General features: G+C 39.6%; 2 protein-coding genes across 5 annotated transcripts in view; one reads left to right on the top strand and one right to left on the bottom strand.

Moving 5' to 3' along the window:
• The window catches only part of KIF14 (kinesin family member 14), a 33,491-nt gene extending 20,413 nt beyond the window's left edge, over positions 1 to 13,078 (bottom strand). For 3 of the 4 annotated variants that reach the window (XM_083745301.1, XM_083745304.1, XM_083745303.1), the window contains exons 1-10: positions 12,952 to 13,078; positions 9,914 to 11,150; positions 8,444 to 8,695; positions 7,228 to 7,318; positions 6,348 to 6,446; positions 5,462 to 5,514; positions 4,676 to 4,706; positions 2,246 to 2,353; positions 1,341 to 1,457; positions 280 to 398 (exon numbers count right to left, since the gene is read on the bottom strand). In XM_083745301.1, the coding sequence (XP_083601427.1) occupies positions 280 to 398; positions 1,341 to 1,457; positions 2,246 to 2,353; positions 4,676 to 4,706; positions 5,462 to 5,514; positions 6,348 to 6,446; positions 7,228 to 7,318; positions 8,444 to 8,695; positions 9,914 to 11,028 (1,985 nt within the window). In that variant the 5' untranslated portion in view covers positions 11,029 to 11,150; positions 12,952 to 13,078. Of the gene's footprint in view, positions 1 to 279; positions 399 to 1,340; positions 1,458 to 2,245; positions 2,354 to 4,675; positions 4,707 to 5,461; positions 5,515 to 6,347; positions 6,447 to 7,227; positions 7,319 to 8,443; positions 8,696 to 9,913; positions 11,151 to 12,477; positions 12,791 to 12,951 lie in introns of those variants that run through there. The other variant, XM_083745302.1, reaches the window with a different exon arrangement.
• Positions 1 to 18,339, top strand: part of CAMSAP2 (calmodulin regulated spectrin associated protein family member 2) — a 184,858-nt gene that overhangs the window by 57,177 nt on the left and 109,342 nt on the right. The gene's annotated exons all lie outside the window — the stretch shown is intronic.

Below are 18,339 nucleotides of genomic sequence, written 5' to 3'. Positions count from 1 at the left end.
GGGATCAATCAAAATCACTTTGAAAATTAGCTCAGTTCCATTGTCAGGAAATAGAAAAGCAGAGGACCAAAATGAATGGGTGGAGAGGGGGAAGAGTGGTTTGATTAATGTGGGACATAACTGGATCTAATTCCATTTTTTTTACCATTAAAGGCTGTGTTTCTATGAAGATCTGTTTACTTTGATAATAATTCAGTGCTGCCAAGAAAGAAAGGATTACTACAAAAAATGAAGCTTTTTTAAAAAAAATCTGTTATGGCACACAAAATATGTACATACCATGTAAGAACAGATTCACGGTATGGAATGAACACCTTCCTCCTGCTCTGATTTTGCTCAGACAGTGCAGAAATAACTTTCCCCAGAGTTAACAGGGATTTATTTATACTCACACCTTCCTATATTGAGAAGGAGAGAAACAGTCAATAGCAACAACATATTATCTCCTAGTTTTTCCTACAGCCGCCACAATATAGGTGCCTAAACCCAGTTACACTATTGCACAAGGCAGAGGAATATCCACTTCTATTTGCCGTTCATTTCAGAGGCGTGGGACAACCCCACCATTTCTATTCAATTCTGGGCCACTTTTACAATTAATTATTTTGATACCTGAGTGTATAGGGCGGTATACAAATTTAATAAATGATAAATTAATAAATAATTTGCCTAAATATAACAGGCATTCTACTAGTCACCTCACCATCTATATATTCCAGTACCCAAATCACTACCTGTATCTAACAATACTAATATTCCATGTCTTAAAGTGTGCACAGGCGGAAGATGCTTAATCAATCTAGTTCACACATTTGTTACAGGAAGAATAGTATTTTACAATCGGCTATATAGATGTACATAAACAGGGGGCATATATATAGAAGTTGCAGACTGGCACATCTCTTGTTACGGCTTCCCGATACCAGTTCACGGTGTCACCTTTCCCAGCCACTGTATTCTCAGGAGCAGCTACTGAAGAACCATAAACATAACTGGGGTCAGAACCCATGGCTGGTATTCCTGGGAAAATGGGCCCCAGGATGGCTGAACTGGCCCATAGTTGTTGTTTTTCTTGAATCTGATCTAGAAATGGGATAAAGTGGCAAGAAGCTGTGGGTGTAGAAAGGACTAGTAATGAGCTTGGGAGACCAGTAATCTGACACTGTATAAAACAACTTGTTAAGTGCTTCTTCTTTGGGTTTCAAGTTCAGTGCCATAATATTGCATGTTGTGTCGCAGTACGATGTGCTTGGCGTGGGGATTAACAAGGTGGCTCCGCTGGACAGTTGCCCAGTTTCTGAGAATATCAGGCCTGGCAGAGTACCTTATATACATTTTACCTTCAGTCTTTCTCCACTGGTTTGAGCTGTAGAACAGCGCTCACTGCCTGCAAGGTCTACCAGGTTCACACGACTGATAATTCTATGTTCGCGTTCCTCCTTTTCCACAATATCCGTCTAAAATAAAGAAATGACTACAATTGGACATGTTGGGAAGGGATACAGCTTGCGAGGAAGGGATATAGGTAAGTGGTAGGGTGTCTGCCTTCCATGCAGAAGATCTCAGGTTCAGTCGCTGGCATCTCCAGATAGGGCTGGGAGAGAGTCCTGCCTAAAACTCTGGAGCTGCTGCCAGTCAGTGTATACACTACTACTCTAGATGGACCAATGGTCAGTCACAGTATAAGGGAGTTTCCTATGCTCCTGTGCTATACCTGACTTGCAGCCTTTGAGCAGTTTCAAAACAAAGCCAGAGATTATTGTGAATATTTGTATCACCTAAAAAAAGAAACCTAGACAATCTCCTTCTTAACCTGCTCTAGTTATCTAACATTTAAAACTTCATATAACAAGTTAGCAACCACATCGATAGGAAGTTAATGCTTTCATTATGTTTACAGTAGAAAACAAAAGTATAAAGAAAAACGGGGAGCATAGTGTGCAGCCACTCTGCCCATACAAAATATTACTTTATGTAATATTAATCAACTTTTGTTGATGCTTGAATTAAGTCTCTCCACTTGTGTCAGGCGCCTTGAGATCCAAACCATTATTTCTCAGGTTTTATATCAGTAAGTGAATTTTCTACTCAACGTCTGCTGCATTATTGAACATTTTTTTAAAAATAAAAAAGTTCCTCTTTATGCAAAAGGGAAGAGAGGGTGGTGAATAATTTTGAATTTTTTACCTGCATTACAAAATGTTATAAAAAAGTAAGTTTAAAAGCAAACCGAAATGCCCAGTACCTTTGTTTGTGTCATCACCAGGGTGAAAACAGAATGAGATCGAGAACTTTTGTCATTCATTCCTGTAGCAGCAGTAGCTCTGTGTTTATTTCCTAACTGCAGCCAATTCTGATAGAAAGAGAGGATGTGAAATTTTTGAGAAAACAGTTGTGAGCACCATGAGGGTTTTTAAAATAAAATAAAATAAATAAAATAAAATAAAATAAAATAAAATAAAATAAATGCTTCTAGAACAACTTGTGCTAACACACACAAAAGCCAGTTATAGAATCATAGAACTGTGCAGTTAGAAGGGCCCTTGAGGATTATCTAGTCCAACCCCCTACAATGCAGGAGTCTCAACCAAAGCATCCATGACAGATGGACATCCAACCTCTGCTTAAAAATGTCCAGTGAAGGAGAGTCCACATGATTTATCTAGATTTTCAAGCTGTCAGTAAGTTAAAAAGCCAAAATGAAGTAGGGCATTGAAATATTAAAAATATACACATCATTTGAAATCCATCACTCATCTTCTGCTGCTAGTAGTAGGGTTTTGCTATAAATAAAGCAAGTGAGGTGTGGCTCCACCTCACAGCATAGCTGTTTCCTCCCCTACTGGGTTTCAGCTGTGCTCTGCTAGTCATATATTTGGACTGTACACTCTAAGGTGCGGCATTCTACACACATCTCCTGCCAACTCATCCTGTGCAAAAATAAGGAACCCGCTGTGTAAAAACATACACAAATAGAAAAAAGGGTTCTTTTTCTTTTAAAAAAATAATTTTAAAATTATTTTTCACAATTAAACCTTATCTTCACATACCATAATAAACAGATGCAATAAAAGTAAAAATAAATAAACAAAACAAAACATTTTCATATGATATTAAATCCATATTTTGGGATTCCTCAGATCCCTTGACTTCCCTCCATTCCCTCCGTCGGTTCTTTTATAATTTCTTATATAGTACATGTCTATAATTTTCTTATCCTTAAATATTTCCAATTTTAAACATTGTCCTTAAGATTACAAGTGTTTTTTTCAAAAAAGGAAAAAACAAGGGTTCAAGCTAGTATACAAAGACACAATATATGGCAAGCAAAGTACAAAAAGGATGTCACATAGAGGAGGGAGAAAGGTTGTTTTCTGCTGCTCCAGAGAAGCGGACACGGAGCAATGGTTCCAAACTACAAGAAAGAAGATTCCACCTAAACATTAGGAAGAACTTCCTGACAGTAAGAGCTGTTCGACAGTGGAATTTGCTGCCAAGGAGTGTGGTGGAGTCTCCTTCTTTGGAGGTCTTTAAGCAGAGGCTTGACAACCATATGTCAGGAGTGCTCTGATGGTGTTTCCTGCTTGGCAGGGGGTTGGACTCGATGGCCCTTGTGGTCTCTTCCAACTCTATGATTCTACGATTCTATGAAAGCAGCTGTAGCAAACATGACTGGAGCCCAGTGATCCCAGTTTTGAAGAGAAGGCTAGCAGCTGCCCCAACTTGCACCCGATGTGGGACCTTGTTAACTTCACAGGCTGAAGAAGGAGTTTCTCTTTGGAACTGGGATCACCAGGCTCTAGTCCTGTTTGCTAGAGCAGCTCTGCCGCTTCCAAGAATTTCCTTGTGCTGGAGATAATGAAAATATATCATGAATTGTACTTATTTTGATGATTCTGAAGTACCGCTTGTATGTACCACATGTCCTGCAATAGCGGGTACATTGTGACGAACACATTCATTGTACTTTGCTTGCCATATATTGTGTCTTTGTATGCAGGAACCTGCATGTGGCTCTACTCCTGTTTTTCCCCAGCAGTATATTGCATGTCAGGATCCTGGGGTATGGCAAGAAGCTAGATGCTTCCAGCGCAGGTGTGGAAGGTCTCGCCTTGGAATGCTTAAGATTTTCTGTAACACTACACACCTGACAGGAAGTCAGTGGGGAAGCAAGGGGCTATACTGTCCTTTATGGCACAACTCTGCACACTGCACTAAGTGTGAAGAAATCACCCAAGTCCTCATTATTTTGGAGTAGACATTTTTATTTGAGCTGCAACAGTTACCAACTGTATTGGTAACATTGATTTTATGGCAGAATTGGTTGGTGGCTTTTCATTTAGTTCATATTTAAATGATACTTCTATCATTAAGAGATATACATCAGACAATTAAACATACTATGAATTAAAACAAAAGTTTTTACAATTTCTTACAGGAACTCTGGAGAAATGGGTAAAAGGAGAAATTTTGATCCTGCAAGTAATTTTCTATCAGTACAAGGATCTACCACAAAGAACTAATTGCTAGTTCAACTATTTCAATACTTATTTGTCTGGAAGAATTCAATTACTCAATAATCTCTCCTCTACCATCACTGAAAACTAGAAATCAGTTTTTTACATGAGACTTTTTAAGTCTTGTGCTTTGATACATACAACAACAAAAACCTTACCTGAATATCCAAGTAAGAGCTAACAACATTCCTAGAAGAAAAATAATATTTTTTATCTCTTGTGAAGGGGAAAAAACCAAGTTCTACACATATAAACACAGACCCAGTCCTACAAACCATTCAGCTTACAATTATTCATCAAGAAGCTTCAACGAAGCCTACAAATACCTCAGAAATTATGGATTTACCACACAATTCTAGCAGTATTATGGTCCAAGTATGTACACCTGAAGGAATGAAAACCCACACTTTACTATAAGCTCAACAGAGTTTACAAGAGAATCAATATTATATTTTGCTTGTAGTGGCGACACCTCCAGTACGATTGAGGTGGTGTTACAGAATGTGAGAATGGTTAGCATCAGAACATTTGTAGTTACCCATCTGTAAGAAATGGGCAAACTATATATTTGAGATTAATACAAGACAGAAGAGGAGAATTGTTTGCATGGGGCAGATTAAGGACCAAAAAACTGAGTAAGAAAATGAAGGGGAAGTGCGGCTGGAGGAAAGGCAATGGAACAGAAATGAGTCTGAGAGGACAGTAGGTGGAGGAAACTGCATTGTGGGGGAAAGCAGAGAACTGAGGGACAGGGAATTAATGAGAAATGATACTGTGAAAAAGTGGAGTCAATAGCCAGTTTGGTTGGGGCTTAATTTCACAATTTGTTTGAAAAACCCAACAATTTCCTTGACTGCAGGCTTCTTGTTATGTGAATAACTAATAGGTCCATTTTAAGTCAGCAAACAGACATTTGTAGAAAAAATCATAAAGTGAAATCTTACACAGTCAGGTCTTCCACATAGGGTCCAAAGATAGGATGTTCTCTCACACGAAGCTGTTAATCAGAAAAGTCAGTGTTAATTAGCTTTAAAAGCGTCAGAGATTTAGAGCACATTTATGGAACTATCTAACAAGTTATTGTCCATAAGTAGAAGGACTGTAACTTCTCTAACTCATTGTTTGCTAATCTGGGACCCCAGAACAGCAGCGACATTGGCATCCTAATCCATATTTGCACATGTGAACCTGAGTGCTGAATAATGGGCCAAACAACTGGACATGAAAAAACTAAAAAGGGCCTGGGGACAGAGCGGAAATAAGAGACTGAAGCGTTTTATTATAACAATGTGAAAACCCTAGTAAACCACAGATAACAAAAGAAATGGTTTTTGTTTTATTTTGCCACGAAATAACTTTTGAAAACCCTGAAAACAGAATGCATCTTTATAATACATTTTATTTTAAAAAAACATGAAGAGCAATAAAAACTTTTCACTGCAAGCATCACACTGTGCAAAATAGTATGCAAGCACAGCTTAAGAAGCAAAACCTACAAAAACAGGGAATCAAAACAAAAGAGGTGAATAAAACTCAAAGTATGCATGTCAAAGTAGAAGCTCTTTAAATGGCCAGCTGGAAGACCTATACGGGGCTGAGAGTGCCATGCAGCAGAAATGCTGCCAGGATCGAAAGCGGCTATATACACCCCTATATAAACTCACTGATGCTTACACATTTGCCTTTAAACAGATGCCCATCTTTTTCTTGTAATAGCCAAGAACAGAAAGGATCTAATTCCTTATGGTTATGAGACTAGCCCACATCCAGAGAGTTACTGTTTTATACACTGACAATACATCAATGTGCAGAACGTAATTAGTTACTTACAGGCTGTTTCTTCTGTCCATTTTCAGCTTTGTAGACTAGCAAGTCGTGAATTTTTTCATTGTAGACTTCAAAATAGCTCATCTCAAGATGAAAATCAGTCTAATTAAAAAAAAAACAGCTTTATTGCTGCCCACAGACCCAAGAAACACGGTACAATACAGCAGTAGAATATATCAATAGCTATTAAGGTGTAAGATCAGCCTTGCTAGGCAACAGAGGAGCTGTAGTCTGTACATATTGATTTTTTGTTTTATTTATGGTAAAAAAAATAACCCAAAAACCACAGAAATATCAAGTACTTTAGAAATATGTTGCTCTGGCAATTTGCTTCCTACACACAGCCACATGGAAGCTGTGATGAAATCCCACCCTGCTGGTGAGTATGGGTTGAATGAAGCAGCCACAAGGATGGGGCAAATTTCAGGGTCGGCTTTTACTCAGTACAATTACTCCTGAGGGAATACCGATTATATATACATATAGATATACATATACATGTGTGTGCGCGCGTGCGTATATGTGTGTGTGTGTATATATATATATATATGTATATGTATATATGTATATGTAGTACTATTCTGTACCCCTCCACATGCTTGCCCTCAAGAAAAGCAGTGAGCCAATCAGCTCAACAGCATTTATCACCTAGTTCACAAAACCCCCATGCAATTGTTGCAGGATACTTCCGAAAAAGCACTGCTGCCACTGTGGAAATCATTGCAATCACATGTAGTGCATCTATGTGGAAGTGTTGATTCACATTAACAGTTCCTCCACAACAGTGATGCCCAAAAGTGAACCCAAGGTGGTTCCATGTACTCCCGAAGAAAGTGGAGCAGCCTCAATAAGTTCAGAAAGAAAAGTAATGCTGCATCAATACCTGTTGTGCTTCTTTTTCTGCTATTTGAGTAAAGAGATCTTCACAGAATCTTGGTATTATTCCTCTTTCGTCATCATCAAATCCCATCATACTGTAATGACAAATATTGCAATTATAGGCTCAGGTTATAACTCAGCAGAATACGACGTTCACACTTCCTAACGAGGCATTAATACAGAGGGAGAACCAGTTTTAAAAGACAACTAGAAGAAAATTTCTGCATAATATTGTAAAATCTAATAAGATTCTTAAAATGGATTAGCTAGGAAAGAGGGCAGGTGACTATGGTGTTCTTAACTGCATGGTTTGAAGTTAAGACAATCCACACGCCATATGGCAAGCTTTCGCTATCGTGTGGCTTCTGGTCACCTAACCATATTAATGGCTTTATTTATTACATTTTTATACCACCTCATCTGCAGATCTCAGGGCAGTTCACAACATAGAGTTGCTAGGAGAAGATATTAGATCCATATTATTTATAATAATACCTCACGTTTATCTTGAACTTTCTACACACTTCACAAGTATCATCTCAGCCATTATTCCAACAACTCTGCCAGGTAGGCCAACATTACTGTCACCATTTTACTGAAGGTAAAATGAATTTCGGTAGAGCCACTGCCTTGCATGCAAAAGATCCCAGGTTCAAACAGGCATCTTGAGGTTGGGCTGAGGGAGATACTTTGCCTGAAACCCTGGAGAGCTGCTGTCAGTAGTAGACATTATTAGGCTAAATCGGTGTTTCCCAAACTTGGGTCTCCAGTTGTTTTTGGACTACAACTCCCATCATCCCTAGCTAGTAGGACCAGTGGTCATGGATAATGAGAACTGTAGTCCAAAAACAGCTAGACTAGTTTTCCAGCTTTCCGGCTAGTTTGGGAAACACTGGAATGGTCTGTCTTGGTATAAAAGAGCTTCCTATGAGCCTAGTGACTTAACAGCATACATGAGATCTGAACAAGGAAATTCCTGCTTCGGATCTTAGTCTTTTAGTTACTGTTACCCTGTTTAAAACATACCATAATTTTCTTCAGAGAGATTTAAATAAAATGTTCTCTGTACTGTTAGTTTGGCTTCATTCAAGTCAGTCTTCCGTTTCAATAATAATCTCATTCACTTAAGAAACAAACATACAACAAAAAAGCATCTGGATACAACATGTGATGGGTGTCAACAACAGCAACAGAAATAGAACACTTCCAATCCAACTTACGTGTATGACTTTCCAGAACCAGTCTGTCCATATGCAAAAAGGCAGGTGTTGTATCCTTCAAAGGCTCTTTCCAGGAGAGGTACTGCCAGAGACTGATACACCATCTCTTGGCTTGCAAAATTATGACATTTATCAAAAGACCAGAATGAGAAGTCAAAAGTGAAACTGTAGATTTGTTTTGTATTTGGATGGTGCACAACAGTCTCTTGCCCTGTCATGGAAACCACTTGTAATGTTTCTTCATTCTTATCTCTGAATAAAGGCACAAAATAAATGTTAGTTATAGGGGGTGAGTGACGAAAAAACACTGAACACATTCAGCTTTGTAACTGATCTTATAAAACAAATTTAATCTAAATTGTCTAATTGATGTTGTAACTAAATCATTATAATATGTGACAGTCTTCAGGTTAATTGTGCATCAGCCATATGAATTTTCTATATGAATCTTCTTAAAAGTTTTTAAAATTTCATTATATGTAAAATGTCAGCATAGAGATAGACTGTATTGAAGTTCAGTGTACTACATCAGCCATTCATAGAACTAATGTACAAAATACACCTAGATCAAAATAATTCATAAATATACTGTTTAGGATCCAATGCTAACATGTGTAACAAACACCAAAATCCATAGGACTTGTTGAAATCCAGGATTACAGTAAAACAGCCAAAGAAAATTATTTATATTTTTATAAAACATATAGTTCCAAGATCAAAGACTAAATTAACTACTAATATAAACTTAACTCCATTGCAAGTGCCCAGTTTCTAAAATGCAAAGCTAGCATCTGCAGATCTGTTGCCTAAAAATCAGAAGACTGATAAAAAATTCAAAAGCCACTGTGCTGCATAGCATTTTTTTAAAAAAAAATTATACAGGGGGACAAAAAGCTGGACATTACTGTGCATTCAGAGTTCCACTTTTGCAACAGGACTTCCCCTTCCTGTCCTCTTGAGTGAACCCTCAAATTGTGCTCTAGTCTAGAGGATCCTTCAACCCCCTGGAGCAGATTTTGTGAATGCATGGTAGGCTGCAGGGAAGAGGAATGACAAGTTCTGTTGCGCAACTAGAAGTCTGCTGCACAAGGGAACAACAGTGCTGGATATGTATACTCTTGCCCCCAAAATCTGAGGTTTATTAAAATGGAGTCCAGGAGGAATTGTGCAAAGGGAATTGGATTAGCTTCCCTTGCAAGGTGGGCTACTGAGCTAACGAAGTATCAACTATCATCCCCTTTTATTTATTTCATATAGTTGTTAAATTGTCTCAGCCCTAGTTAGAACACACAGATCCCTTATAAAGTGGAAAATGGAAGTAAAGAGAAGTGCACCTGTTTGTATAAAAAGACAACATTAATTAAACTGGGTAATATATCTAAGTGGTTGGAGAGCATGTTATGCTACTCAATATCATGGTAACAACTTGTACAATTTCATATATTAGTCCCCAAAAAAATGGTTATATACCTGACACTAAAGGGTCGTATTCTCACAGCTACAGTCACTTTGCTGTTTTCTATTTTGAAAGGGTCTTCTTTACCACATATGTTCTGCATTAGAGTATCTTCTTTCTGCGAAACAGTTTGTTGAGTATATGTGGTATTTTCTTGCAACCTTCTGTTTAGAGTAAATTCATTAGTACCAGATTTCTTGGCTGATATTGTTTGAGGACACAGAATCTTATTCTTTATGCTTGGGGCAGCAGGAGTCTTGGCATGCTGAACAGCTCCACATCTGGGGGTGAATTTCATTCCTTCTGTCAAACCTTTCCTTGGTGTTTTCTCCTTTTCCAGATTTTCATTCTTAACAAATCTATTTTGCAGACTTTCAGTTCCATTTTCCTTACTGGAATTACGCTTTTCAGCTAGTTTTAACATAGACGTCCTTTCATCAAGTTTTCCTACTGTTAAGAGTGATGGTCTAGGAACTTTGTTTTTACTCTGAGAATCACCAACAACTGTCTTGTATCTTAAAGGTGTGTAGCTACCAGTAGCATTTGAACCATTATGATTAAAAGATACATCACTTTTCATATCAGGATTTCTCTTTCCATCTGTGAGGCCTTGAAGTGACAAAAGGCCAGTCTTAACAAACGGAGGGTCACTGCTGCTAATTTTTGGTGGAAACAATGTTTTGCCACTCTTCTGGGGAAGAGGGTCTCCTTTTTCTGGTCTGGCTTCGGGAATATTTGTTTTGTGCTTCTCAGTTGACGCAGTCCTTGTTCGGCGCTGCAGCGTCAGTCTTTTTTCCACTCGTGTATTTTCACTGTCATGTGTTGTATTTGTATCAGATTGTTCTTTGCTCGTCACAGTTCTTCGTTGGAGTGTCAGCTTGCCTTCAGTCGTGGAAGCAGCTGAAGTGTCAGCCAGTTTGTTACAGGCTGAAAGCACATAGGTTGTATTTATTTCTTTGGTCTTACTCAGGGACTGGGACTGAGGATTGCTTCCCTCATTCTCCAGTGTGTGGGAGGTAAATGTCTGTGCAAACCTGTTTCTAGCAATGACATTTTCTGGAGGATGCTTTTGTGAAGAACCACCAGGTGCACTAATATGGCTTTTCTTAGGAACAATATAAATAGGCATTGAGACCTAAAGCAAGCTGCAACTGCAGGACTGAAACGATATATCATACAAGCTCTTCCTGAAGAGTATACTTGACTTGTAATCTTATTTTCTCTTCAGCACAGAATGTATCACTATGGGATCTGTTAAAAAAAATAGAAGCCATTATTATTTTCTATTTTACTCAACTATTGTCATGTGGGTAATATACTAGACCCTATTTCCGTACCTATGCTGAAGGTAAAGTCTTCCTTATAGGATGGATAAATCAACATTTAAAATAATTACTTTAAATAGATTTTTAAATGATATTTTAACATCAAATTCATTTTGTTTAAACTTCAATTTACACAAAATGCCACATTTAAAAAATAACTTAAATGATTAATTTTATACTTCTCTTAAAACTCAGTTAATTATAACTCTGTCAAAGACAACTGAATTTATCCCTACCTTTCTATGGTAAAGGTGGATAAATGGAAACAAAATAGTTTACTTACTTTCATATATTACATGTATTGCAGCAAATTAGGAATATTTAGAATTAAAAACATAACAGCATCTTTCCATCTCATGGATAATTGTTTTGCTCAGTCATTAACATAACTTGTTCAAGAGAGTTCAGAGTACTTGGCTTACAATGCAGAACATAGGAATCTTGATCTTTGACATCTTACCTTGCCTGGTTTCCTTGTATGCATACAGAAAGCCATTGTTACATTGCCCCTTCTAAGTATATATAATACAGTGCAAAAAAGGCACATGAACTACATCACTCAAGATTTTAAGATAATGGTTTGATTTAAAGCCATTATTTACATATGTCTTTTTCATAACTTTAAATCAGTGTTTGACAGTTGGTGCTGGAGGGGAGGAAATTCCCAGGGTCTGTGTCTGAAGCAGAAGTCCAGACAGCATTACATACTAAAATATCTGTCGCTGATCTCTAACCCCACCCAGCCTTTGCCATTACTTGGCAATATTGTTGCCAAAGGGAAATAACATTTTCCTGCCCATCTCATGTAAATCCTCTACCCAGAGAATACGGGTGTCAAGCTGCCAAGAGGAACTCATTTTCTTCCTGCCCACATCCAGCCATCAGTCCAATCCAGGTTCTCCACCTCAAAACTTATACAAATCCTGTTCATATTCAGCCTCAGCTGCTGGGGGGGGGGGGGCGGTAGTGCAAAGTGGAATAAATACTGGCCAAGTGAAGTGGTGGAAGATATTTCAACTTAGTTACTGACACTTGATTTGCAGGTGAGAGGTGGGAAGCTAGCAAATTCCATCAGGCAACTTCTTTCTGGTGATACTAATACTTGCTGCAGGTATCAAGAGGCAGGGAGATGAAACAGCAATATACAATTTGTGTGTGTGTGTGTTGTTTGTTACTGTTGCTTTAAAACTATAAAGCCACCTTAAATAAGCATTGGGAAAGAAAAGCAGCGCATGTAGAGAGAATGACTGTACTTTCCACCTGGTAGAGAAGTTTATAGTCTGTGTATAGAGTGAATATTTCTTCCATTTCAGGGTGAGGTGGGAATTTTATAATCGGTTAGTGAATGCGACCAGGAAATATCTGGCTTGGAGTTTAAGAGAAGGATTGAAAGCAAGCCTTTGGGGCTGCTCAGGGTTTGTGCCTTCGGGCGGGGCGGAAGAGCACCTATTAAGAATATCCGCTCAAGTAAACGATGCTTAGCTTTTAGTCCCTGCAAGAATAGCGTCCTCCCTCCGCATCCCTCCCTTTGCATCATGCAGAAGCAAAGGAGCCCCTTCCTTAAACAGGGGCGAGACTGCAGGAAGCAGAAGACCAACCTTCTCCACTGCCAAAAAAAGCCACACGTCCCGCATTTTTAAAGCAGGAAGCCCAGGGGGAAAGGGACGGCCTGACCTCTCGGAGAGAGCTGATACCTGTCCAGGAAGGATACCTGTCCAGGGACTCACCTGTCCTGAGGAGATCGACCAACAGCCCGTCCTCCTGCGGCGCCTCCTAAACTCTCCATTCGAAAACGGCGGCGGCGCCTGCTATTGGTTGAGACGGACGGTGAGATCACACGCAGTCCCGAGAGGGAAGCCGGGAGCAAGCGAGGCTGCTCGCGACATCTCCGGTTCTCAACGGAGCTGCGGCCATGTGCGGGGTGACGGGTGCGCGGGAGAAGTCGGCTTTTGCAGAGCGTGTGGGTTGCGTTTAAATGGAGACTCCGCTCCTTTCTTAGTGGGAAGAGCATTAAACGGAGGGCCGCCGCCACACTAATAGACCGAGGGGAGCAAGGTGGTGGTGGGGGAAGCAGTACTCTTAAATTATAGAATTGCAGAGTTGGAAAAGATCCCAAGGGTCATCTATCCAACCCCCTGAAATTCAATCTCAACTAAATGATACTAGATGCGGGTGCTGTTTGTGTCTTCATTACGGAAAGTCTTCTTGTTTTCAGTTCAGTTTTTCCTGCTGAGATTATTATTAAATTTTATTTATTAAATTTGTCGGTCACTTGCCCAGGGCAGCCCAAAGCAGCATGCACATGCCAAACCTTTCAGCCACAGCACGTACAGCTATTCAGTCGGGTTTTTCCACCATTTTCTGGTACCTCCTGGTACTCCTCAAAATCCTGTCGTGACTCTTTTTAAAAAATAATAATTCAAAATTAAAACAAAATATATTATCCAAAAACATATCATCCTTATTCTTTTCCCCCATTTTCCTCCACCCTCCCACACAAAACCCCCCCACCCCCACCCACCCTCAGTTCCAGTCTTTGGTTTCTCTGAGAATGCTGTTTTCTGCATGTTACAAAGTTGCATAGATCCTCAAACTATTTAGCTGATTATTATCAATTAAAAGTTTGTGAATGTTTATTCAAAACCTGCCAAGGAGTCCAGTTCAATTTGTTGCATCTACAAATACTTTATAAAGGGTTCCCATTCATCTTTAAAGTCAGTTATCCTTGTCCCATAGCTTATATGTCAGCTTTGCCAGTTCTGCATAGTCCGCCAATTTTTCTTGCCGACGGCACCCTGTGACTCTTAATATGAGAAGACAGAAAGTTGGTTGAGGTAGCAGCTTGCCTGCATCAGCACTCCCAGCAAGTGATGCCCAAATGTGGGAACTTTTCCTTTTGGGCAGAGATCATGTCTTGCAAAGCTCACCAATGAGCTACAACTTAGCAGTGTGGAACTTCTTATCCACTTCCAGAGGGAAGTGACTACTACTCACTGTCAAGCTAGTTAGCTCATGTGTTCTCGGTATGTATTTGTATGTTGTGAACCGCTGTGTGATATTGGGATGAAGGGAGGTATACAAATTTTTATAAATAATTATAATGGTAACTCCTGACCTCACAGCAGGGTTGAGTAACCTCGGTCTCAAGATACAGTACATACATCTTTATTGTCATTGTCCCATACAGAACAATGAAATTGAAAAAAATCTACATCAGACATTCGAAACCAACAAGCCTGCTATCCCAGCCTGGTTAACCCCCTAAAAACTCTGGTACCCCATAATTAAATACAATATACTCCCAGAGACTACCTTAAAGGTAAAGGGACCCCTGACTAGTCCAGTCGTGACCAACTCTGGGGTTGCGGCGCTCATCTCGCTCTATAGGCCGAGGGAGCCGGCATACAACTTCCGGGTCATGTGGCCAGCATGACTAAGCAGCACACGGAAACGCCGTTTACCTTCCAGCCGGAGTGGTACCTATTTATCTACTTGCACTTTGAAGTGCTTTTGAACTGCTAGGTTGGCAGGAGCAGGGACCGAGCAACAGGAGCTCACCCCGTCATGGGGATTTGAACCACCCACCTTCTGATCGGCAAGTCCTAAGCTCTGTGGTTTAACCCACAGCGCCACCCGCGTCCCAGAGACTACCTTACACTGCGTTTAAAACCAAAATCATGTTTGGCTAAAAACTGTTTCTCAGGCCTAGTCTTTATAACCCTGTACCTTCTTCCAGAAGGCTGAATGTGACCCTGAGGCACACACCCCAGGCCACACCCATTGTGCAGCCCTGCTCCCCACCCTTCTCAAGTGTTTTGGCCTGGCTGGAATGTGACCTTGAATTGTGATGACACCTCTTGCTCGCCTGAATGGAAAGGTCTGTAGAAACCTGAACTTTTGCAGAGCTGAACATAGCCTACTATACAAAAGTAAAAGTCACACCTGCTGCGCTGCTCACTTTTCTTGAAATTGCTACGTACTGTTGACAGCATCTACCCAATTTGCCATTTAGACTAGTTCTCACCTAGGGTTAATGTCTGGCTATACCAAAAGCAGTTTTAGGTATGCTTTCAGATGTTTAAGGTTTTATTTTTAATTGCATGGTTTCAGTAAAAATGTGTTTGCCACCCTGGGTTCCTTTTGGGAAGAATATAAATTCAAAAAATAAAGTCTAAACCATAGGAGCAAACTTCTAGGAACTGAGATCCCTTTGCCCCCCCCCCAATAAAACATTTGAGGGGACTGGGCCCCTAAAGTTGATGGGCATTGCCATTCAAATGGTGTCCATGCACCACGTCATGTGATTATGCGGGATAGGACTTCCTTGCGCCCCCCCTTCTAATATTTTATTCAAGTTGGCACCTCTAGTCTAAACCTACAGAAGAGCTCTTGGAATATGATCGTCTCCTTTCTGCTACAGGCCTAGGTCTACTACCATTTTGGTTCCTCCTATGTTTCATTACTCTTGTTGTCTTTACTTTGTATTATGTTCTACATATAAAACACAAAAGGTGAACATATGATCAGGAACAAGATAACCAAATTAACCTGGATACCAATTTCATATGCATTATTAAAGTCCCTACTAGAGTATGCTGTACCAAATATATAACGTGTGTATGTATGTATGTATGTATGTATGTGTGTGTGTGTGTATCACTATGGTCATTCAACAATATTGTCTGCATTTATCTGATTTACAGATTAAATCTGACTGAAACTGAAAGAAGTTACATATGAATGAAGCAAGCCATGTTTCATCTTGTTTAATAAACGCATTTTCATTTTCAAGCTGCCATTTGTTCCAAACCTCTTCAGCTTTGCCCTGCCATTTTTAAAAATAGAACAATGGACATTTTCTGCTAAAAAAAAAGACCCCCAAAATGTAGGGAAAGCATTTATTTAAACCAATTAAGTGTCCAAATTTAATTTATTTGAAGGAAAATTATATGAAATTGATTCATAGATGGTATTTAACATTGAGCCGATTAGCTAAGATGTACAAATCGGAATCTGATTTGTGCTGGAAACCCCCAAGGCATTCCTGTTAGGAATGGTTCAGAAGGAGGTACCCAGGTGTCAGAAAAACCTATTTATGTATGTGACAACAGTGGCCCAGATTTTGTTAGCCCCAAAATGGAGGGTGAGTGGCAATTTAAGGTGAAAGAATATGCAGAGTTAGCAGGTCTAAGTAGAATAAGAGAGCAAGAAGAACAGGTATTTAAAGAGGAGTGGAACATTTTGCTGAGTATGTGGAAGATAATTGTACACAGTTGAAAACCCTGGTAGTATCAAGGTAAATTCAACAGGGTGAATTTGGGGAAGGGTGTAAAATGGGGAAAAACTGATTTAGATAGATATACAAGAATATGCAAGAATTATAGATAGATAAATAAATACAGTGGTGCCCCGCAAGACGAACGTCTCGCAAGACGAAAAACCCGCTAGACGAAAGGGTTTTCCGTTTTTGGAGGCGCTTCGCTAAACGAATTTCTCTATGGGGTTGCTTCGCAAGACGAAAAAATCTTGCCAGTTCCCGCATTCCCCCCCCCCGCTTTTTTCCGCCCTTTCTCTAAGCGCTAAGCCGCTTATCAGTTGTTCCGCTGATAAGCCGCTTCTCAGCTGATCGCTAAAAGCCGCTAGACCGCTAATAGCGCTAATCCGCTAAACTGTCAATGGGCTTGCTTCGCAAGACGAAAAAACCGCTAGACGAAGAGAATCGCGGAACGGATTAATTTCGTCTTGCGAGGCACCACTGTAAATAAACTTGGAAGAGGAAGGAGGGAAGTCACTGAATGTATGGGTATAATGAAGGATGCTAATGTAGAAATGTAAAACCTGAAAACTTTAATTAAAAATATTTTATTAAAAAAATATTAATTTCTCATCTGAAAAAATGTATCACAAAAGAGAAAAATTAGAGTATTTTGTAAAAAGCAGGACATAACACTTTTTTGTGGGATGAGGTTTCATAGATGAGAGTTTATGTCATTTGATCAGTTGAATTAGGACTTCCATGTGACCAACATTTTTTTATTTAAAAAAGTTAAAGAGATTTGTATTTGAAGCAGGGGCAGGGAAATAAGGAACACTTCATGTGAAATTGCTTTATAGCAGCTCAGACCATCTAAGCCAGAATTATAAATTCTGCATGGCCTTGTATTTTTTTTAAAAAATGATTTTTGGCCCTATTTTTGCCATGGGTAGTACTGGGCTGACTGGAAAGTGATCTTCAAGTATCCAGCTATACTTCAATTTCCCCAGAAAGCCTCTGGGCTACAAAGGGGGATATTTTAGCTGATCTTCCTAACAGTTAGACTTTAATAATAATAATAATAATAATAATAATAATAATAATAATAATAATAATAAATTATTTGCCGCCCATCTGACTCGGCTCCCCCAGCCACTCTTGGCTGCTTCCAACTTATTAAAACACAACACAACATCAAAAATTAAAAACTTCCCTAAACATGGCTGCCTTCAAATGTCTTCTAAAAGTCAAATAGTTGTTTATTTCCTTGACATCTGATGGGAGGGCGTTTCACAAGGTGGGTGTGACTACCAAGGCAGATTACTTGAGTCTCCTCTTTCTTATTCTTTCCTTGGTCCTCCTTTTGGTCATTCCTCAATGCCTCCAATACTCTCTTGCCAACCATCACAGCAAACAAACTCAGAAGAGACTGGAATCTCACATACCCACAGCACCTCTGCTTGTTAGGCACATGGCTAACCTCCCTTAGTTGGACAAGGTCTAAATTTAAAGAGGTGCAGAGCATCTGGAATCAACTCTTTCACCCTTGTTGTGCTCAGTACTGGTCATTCTGGTTGCCTGAACTAAAAGGGTCTGAGTCCCCAGTAACCATCTTTATGGAACGCTATAACCAACTCAGGTTGCTCTGGACTCATCATCATACTTGTCCTCTGCAACGACATGAGACCACAACCTTTTGGGTTACTGGATGGTAACTGGATGGGAGGCTAACCAGTTGCCACATGTATGCTGCTTAGGGTCCCATAACAAGGGCCTGTAAGACAGAGTTGTTCCGCCTGGCCTTTGGCTTGGAGCCAATTTGATTCCCTCCCTCCCTTTCTTTTTCCTCCTGTGATGAGGC

Source organism: Podarcis gaigeae (genome assembly GCF_964106915.1).
Source record: "Podarcis gaigeae genome assembly, chromosome: 6".
NCBI classification, from domain to species: domain Eukaryota; kingdom Metazoa; phylum Chordata; class Lepidosauria; order Squamata; family Lacertidae; genus Podarcis; species Podarcis gaigeae.
The sequence above is the reverse complement of the archived record's forward strand: the minus strand, read 5'-3'. Positions and strand labels throughout refer to the sequence as shown.